Source organism: Penaeus vannamei, chromosome 21 (genome assembly GCF_042767895.1).
Source record: "Penaeus vannamei isolate JL-2024 chromosome 21, ASM4276789v1, whole genome shotgun sequence".
Classification (NCBI taxonomy): domain Eukaryota; kingdom Metazoa; phylum Arthropoda; class Malacostraca; order Decapoda; family Penaeidae; genus Penaeus; species Penaeus vannamei.
The window spans coordinates 14854312-14861811 of NC_091569.1; the positions used below are offsets into that span (position 1 = coordinate 14854312).

The 7500-nt window shown below is 32.8% G+C and overlaps 2 protein-coding genes across 2 annotated transcripts; both read right to left on the reverse strand.

Annotated features, from left to right (window-relative positions):
• Nucleotides 1-1745: 1745 nt before the first annotated feature.
• Nucleotides 1746-2511, reverse strand: LOC138859090 (late histone H1-like). The gene has a single exon (XM_070136301.1). It carries the CDS (start codon nt 2445-2447, stop codon nt 1950-1952), a length of 498 nt encoding a protein of 165 aa, XP_069992402.1. The 5' UTR covers nt 2448-2511; the 3' UTR covers nt 1746-1949.
• A 2906-nt stretch (nt 2512-5417) lies between these two features.
• LOC113825714 (late histone H1) lies at nt 5418-6208 on the reverse strand. The gene has a single exon (XM_027378549.2). The coding sequence runs from the start codon at nt 6135-6137 to the stop codon at nt 5460-5462; it is 678 nt and encodes a 225-aa protein (XP_027234350.2). The 5' UTR covers nt 6138-6208; the 3' UTR covers nt 5418-5459.
• Nucleotides 6209-7500: the final 1292 nt, after the last annotated feature.

The following is a 7500-nucleotide window of genomic DNA, read 5'->3' on the forward strand; positions in this document are numbered from 1 at the left end:
TGCATAGACATATATGTACATATGCATATATACATATATATATTTATATATGAATATGTTTGTACAAGTATCAGTATATACATGTGTATATATATTCATATATACATACATATGTACCTACACACACAAACACACACACACACATACACACACATATATGTGTGTGTGTGTACATATATATAAATACATACATGAAATGCACCTCGATCAATTCATCCGCGATAATCGGAGGATAACGGTGGATGAAATAGCAATTCGTGCAGAGTGGTGGCTGTGCAAGGGCTTCCAAAGTGTAATTTGTGAATCGGTGAATGTCAGCTGGTCCACCTTCTGCGTGGAGGAATTCAGTGACGCGTGTCAGCATCTGACGCACGTCCATGACAGGGGTTGCTTTCTTAGACTGTCATGCCATCAATATCTGCAACAGAGAGAAAAAAAATCTAGTCATGGGTGTAAGTTCAGCAATCATAACAATGTCATAAACCATCTCCTCCGGTCCCTTGGGACGGAGTAAAATAATAGGAGGCATTACTTTTGGAACAGCCTTCGTACATGTATGTATATATACATTTATACGTATATATGTATATATAAACATACATATATATAAACGCATATATATATACATATAGATATAGATATATATTTGTATACACCCACATACGCACACACACACACACACACACACACACACACACACACACACACACACACACACATATATATATATATATATATATATATATATATATATATATATATATATATATATATATATACATATATATGTATATATATATGTAAATATATATATTCATATACATATTTATATATGTGCATTTATATATATATATACATATATACATATATATATATATATTGATATATACATTTATATACAAATATATACAAATTCATATCGAAAAATATACATATATATACATATATACACATATATATACATATATACACATATATATACATATATATACATATATATACATATATACACATATATATACATATATACACATATATATACATATATACACATATATATACATATATACACATATATATACATATATACACATATATAAACATATATATACATATATACACATATATAAACATATATATACATATCCATATGCACACATATACATATCCATATGCATACATATACATTCATATTCAAATATATACACATATAAACATATACATATATAAACATATACATATATAAACATATAGATACATATAAATATATACACATATAAACATATACATATATAAACATATACAGACATATACAAATATATACATATGCATGTATATATATATATGTATATATATATATATACAATTACATATTTACACATATACAAACATACATTTGTATGTATATATATATATATATATATATATATATATATATATATATATATATGCATCTGTATTTATACCTATTTAACACAAATTCATCATCAGCTAGTCCTGGCACAGCAGGCAGATAGTTTCGCCATTACTCTCTCTCTTGGGCTCCCCTCTTTCATGTTGCACAAGCTTTCTCTTCCATTGCATCACTCCACCTCCAGTCGGTAACCATTCTGTTGTATATTATCAATAGTAATGCAATGAACAACGTGCAATTATTTCCTCATGGGGATAATATCACCTAAGCCTCTTATAGATCCGTTTAAGTGATTCAGATATATAAAACTTGTATGGTTGACTACGAACGTGTATTTGACCTATATACATAAAGGAATTCTTAACAAGCTTTATTTTTTGGCGACCTTCTTATTTGTGGGTTTCTTCTCCGTCTTCTTAGTTGCAGACTTCTTGATGTTTTTCTTGGAAGACGGCTGCTTCAGCGTCGTTTTCTTCGTCGCTGATTTCTTCGCATTAGCTTTCGTTGAAGAAACCTTTGTTACTTTCTTCTGTGATTACTTCTTCGCGCTGGGTTTCTTCGTCACGCCTTTTTTGGCTGTGATCTTTTTGGCGGCTGGTTTCTTCACTGCGGTCTTTTTCGCGGATACTTTCTTTGCCGGAGTCTTCTTGGCGGCTGGTTTCTTGACACTGGTTCTTTTCGCGGACGGTTTCTTCGACAATTCCTTCTTAGTTTTGGTTCCATCCTTCTTAGTAGCGGGTTTCTTTCCCTCCGCTTTGCCTTCCACCTTGGCGAGCTTGAAGGAGCCAGAAGCCCCTGTCCCCTTCACCTGCACCAGAGACCCTCCAGCAACGCCCTTCTTCAGCGCCAGCCGCACCTGAACGCCTGCTCTCTTCTCGTCCTCCATCCCGTAGATGCCGACGACGTACTTGAGGATCGCCTGACGGGAGGAACCACTCCGCTCCTTCAAGGCCCTAATGGCGGCGGCGACCATCTGGCTGTACTTGGGGCGTCCAGCTGCCTCTCCGGCTTTCTTGACAGCTTTCTCAGCCATTGTGGAAGCGAGATTTGAAGTTCTTTTACACTCAAAGATGCTCTAAGGAAGGAGTAGATGAAGCCAAGGGCGAGGATGTGTTGTGATGTGTTTCAGGCTTGGGAACATATAAATAGGAGTGCGTGAGAGGGAACGAGGCTTCGCTGCCTACCCTCGTTCCCTGTCGGTCGGCGTTGAAGTCTCCTTCAGACAATGATTATTATTTGTTCTTTGGGTTATTATGGTTATACTGTCGATATTGTTATCATTATCTTTGTTGCTATTATTTTTTTATCGTTATCATTTTCAATCACGTACACAAACACATACATATAAACATCTATATACATATGTATATAAATAGATATGTACATTTTTTATAAACATCTATATATACATACACACACACACACACACACACACACACACACACACACACACACACATATATATATATATATATATATATATATATATATATATATATATATATATATATATATATACATATACATATACCCAGTCTTGAAAAGTCCTGATTTCACCAAACCATTTCTGATACAGATTGATGATAGTGATAGCGCAGCTGGTGCAGTTCTTCTACAAGAAGGTCGAGACAGTATCCTACAACCGATATACTACTCCTCATCCAGGTTCAAGAACTATCAGGAAAGATACTCCACCATAGAAAAGGAAGCAGTGAGTTTCCTGATTGCCTTGGAAAAAATTCATGTATATATAGATGAAAAAAAAGACAATTGTTTACTCTGATCACAATCGTCCACGCTATGTTAATAGTTTCAAAGAAAAAAAAATGGTTGACGCGTTGGACATTAGCATTACAGAGGCATGGCATTCAAATAAGACATATTAAACAAAAGCAAAACTGTATTGCAGATACACTCAGCAGACCTGGTACATAATGCAGGAGAATTAATGTTAAAACATAATTTCTGTTTATTTGAAAATGACGTTTTAAACTTAAAGGGGGGATGTCATGGATATACCATTGTCCATTTTTATTTAAGTCTATCCTTTAATTCATTTTCTTCATTTATTTTCCTGTGCTCGAAATAAACGCTAATAATTACCATATTTTTAGTAACATAATTTGATGCCTATTTCTCTCGAATGTGATATTAAAATATATAAGATGATTAGATTTAGTTAAGAAAGTTGATGTTTAGATTTTAATCATCGAAAAATAATTAACTTTGGCGGATGTGTGGGAAACGGCTTTGTAGTTTTTCGACCTCGTAGGAGGTGGGAGGTTGTGTGCAATTTTTTTTTTTTTCTTTTTTTTAACCGGAAATTCACGTCACGGAGCCTTGTTCCAGTAAGATTGCTCAGATATCTAAGATGGTTTACATATATAACTAAAGGTTGGTCAAAGTGTTTTAGTACACATAAATGATATCAATAGAAATCCTTGCAACAGGTTGTTGTGGTTCAGTGTTTACGTTTGCTAGGCTAGGAACTACGAACATTTGAGTCATATTATTCTGATATAATTTCTGCAAGTGTTTTATTTACAATGAAAGAATGTCTCAGTGTCCACATAATATTCACTTTACAAGGTAGTATTAGAATACTTCACATTTTAACTATATTTGTTTCTAATTTATTTAATTGTTGGTGAGGGATGCTACCCTCCTAATTTCCTAATGTATCATGTATATATTATATGATGAATAATCAACTTGTTATTTAATTATTCTCTCATTGACCTCATGACCTACTTTATTTTCTGATCAGTGTTGAAGAATAATTTGGTTGCACTACCCCATCTGGGTTTTGAATACATATAATAATAAGAAATCCCATAGATTAAAGTCCTGGATAGAAGTGTCACACACACAAACACACACACACACACACACAGATATATATATATATATATATATACATATATATATATATATATATATATATATATATATATATATATATATATGAATATATATATATAAATATACATATATATATATATATATGAATATATATATATATATATAATATATATAAATATATATGTATAAATATAAATATAAATATATATATATATATATATATATATATATATATATATATATATATATATATATATATATATATATATATATATATATATATATATATTTGTGTGTGTGTGTGTGTGTGTGTGTGTGTGTGTGTGTGTGTGTGTGTGTGTGTGTGTGTGTGTGTGTACATACAAACAAGTAAATACATGAAGTGCGCCTCGATCAACTCATCCGCGCTAATCGGCGGACAACGGTGAATAAAATGTCTGCAGAGTCGGATGTTGGTGTCAGTGCACTGGAAACTATGCTGTCATCCAACTCTGCACGCAATTCATTCACTGCCAATTCGTGTAGAGTGGTGGCTGGGCAAGGGCTTCCAAAGCGCGATTTGTGAATCGGTGAATGTCAGCTGGTCCACCTTCTGCGTGGAGGAATTCAGTGACGCGTGTCAGCATCTGACGCACGTCCATGACAGGGGTTGCTTTCTTAGACTGTCATGCCATCAATATCTGCAACAGCGAGGTTATGAACGGAAAAGTTCAGTCATCATAACAATGTCATAAACAATCTCCTCGGATCCCTTAAACGGAGGAAAAAAAAGAAAAAAAATAGAGGCATTAATTTTGGAACGACCCTCGTACATGCATGTATATATACATACGTATATGTATATATACACGTACATATACATATACATTCATCTATATACATATATATATATATATATATATATGCATATATTTAAATATATGTATACATTCATATATATGCATATTATATATATATATATATATATATATATATATATATATATATATATATATATATACAACACAATCATGGATTTGCATATTGTCAAAAGTAATGAATTGTACTGCGTGTAATTATTTCCTTGTGAAGACAGTATTATCCAAGCCTCTCATGGATCTGCTTTAGTGATTCTGATAAAACTTATAATGCTGATTATGAACGTTTATTTGACATTTATAAATAAAGGAATTCCTAACAAGCTTTATTTTTTGGCGAGCTTCTTATTTGTGGGTTTCTTCTCTGTCTTCTTAGTTGCAGATTTCTTGATGGTTTTCTTGGAGGACGGCTGCTTGAGCGTCGTTTTCTTCGTTGCTGATTTCTTCGCATTAGTTTTCGTTGAAGAAACCTTTGTTATTTTCTTCTGTGATTCCTTCTTAGCGCTGGGTTTCTTCGCCACGCCTTTTTTGGTTGTGGCTTTGTTGACTGTGGTCTTTTTGGCGGTTGGTTTCTTCACTGCAGTCTTTTTCGCGGATCCTTTCTTTGCTGGAGTCTTCTTGGCGGTTGGTTTCTTGACAGTGGTCTTTTTCGCGGACGGTTTCTTCGACAATTCCTCTTTGGTTTTAGTTCCATCCTTCTTAGCAGCGGGTTTCTTTCCCTCCGCTTTGCCTTCCACCTTGGCGAGCTTGAAGGAGCCAGAAGCCCCTGTCCCCTTCACCTGCACCAGTGACCCTCCAGCAACGCCCTTCTTCAGCGCCAGCCGCACCTGAACGCCTGCTCTCTTCTCGTCCTCGATCCCGTAGACGCCGACCACGTACTTGAGGATCGCCTGACGGGAGGAACCAGTCCGCTCCTTCAAGGCCCTGATGGCGGCGGCGACCATCTTGCTGTACTTGGGGCGTCCAGCTGCCTCTCCGGCTTTCTTGACAGCTCTCTCAGCCATTGTGGAAGCGAGATTTGAAGTTCTTTTTACACTCGAAGATGCTCTAAGGAAGGAGTAGGATGAAGCCAAGGGCGAGGATGTGTTGTGATGTGTTTCAGGCTTGGGAACATATAAATAGGAGTGCGTGAGAGGGAATGAGGCTTCGCTGCCTACCCTCGTTCCCTGTCGGTCGGCGTTGAAGTCTCCTTCAGACAATGGTCATTATTGGGGTTGTTATTATTGTTATTCTTATTATTATTATTATTATCATCAGCATTATTATCAATATCACCATAATCATTCTTAATATTACCACGATCATTATTAATATTGTTATCATAATTATTAATATTACCATTATTATTATTGATATTAACATCATTATTATCAGTATTACCTATCACTATTATCAATATTACCATCATTATTATTAATATCACCATTATCATTATTATTATTGATATTAACATCATTATTATCAGTATTACCTATCACTATTATCAATATTACCATCATTATTATTAATATCACCATTATCATTATTATTAATATTACCATTATCATTATCAATATTACTATTATTATTATTATTATTACTATTACCTTCATTATTGTTAGTTTTACCATCATTATTATTAATATTACTTTCATTGTTGTTAATATTACCATCATTATTATTGATATTACCATTATCAATATTACCATTATTATTTACAATATTATAATTCTTCCTTTTCTTATTCCAATTAGTATTATCATCAATATCATCAATATTTATATTAACATTATTATTGTTATCATTACCATTATCATTATTATCATCATTATCAACATTATCATTATCAGTATTATCACCATGATCAGTATTATCACCATTATCAGTATTATTACCATTATCAGTATTATCACCATTATCAGTATTATCACCATTATCAGTATTATCCCCATTATCAGTATTATCACCATTATCAGTATTATTACCATTATCAGTATTATCACCATTATCAGTATTATCACCATTATCAGTATTATCCCCATTATCAGTATTATCACCATTATTATCATTATCACCATTATCATTATCATCATCATTATAATTATCCTCATCATTATAATTATCCTCATCATTATCATTATTATCATCATTATCATATTATCATTATCAGTATTATCATTATCATTATCATCATTATCATTATTATCACCATTATTATCATTATCACCATTATCATTATCATCACTATCATTACCATCATTATCATTATTATCATCATCATTATTATCATTATCAGTATTATCACCATTATCATTATCATCATCATTATAATTATCCTCATCATTATAATTATCCTCATCATTATCATTATTATCATCATTATCATAT

Bases quoted from the DNA above. Each gene is read 5' to 3' on its own strand.
- LOC138859090 (XM_070136301.1), bottom strand. From the start codon at position 2,447: ATGGCTGAGAAAGCTGTCAAGAAAGCCGGAGAGGCAGCTGGACGCCCC.
- LOC113825714 (XM_027378549.2), bottom strand. From the start codon at position 6,137: ATGGCTGAGAGAGCTGTCAAGAAAGCCGGAGAGGCAGCTGGACGCCCC.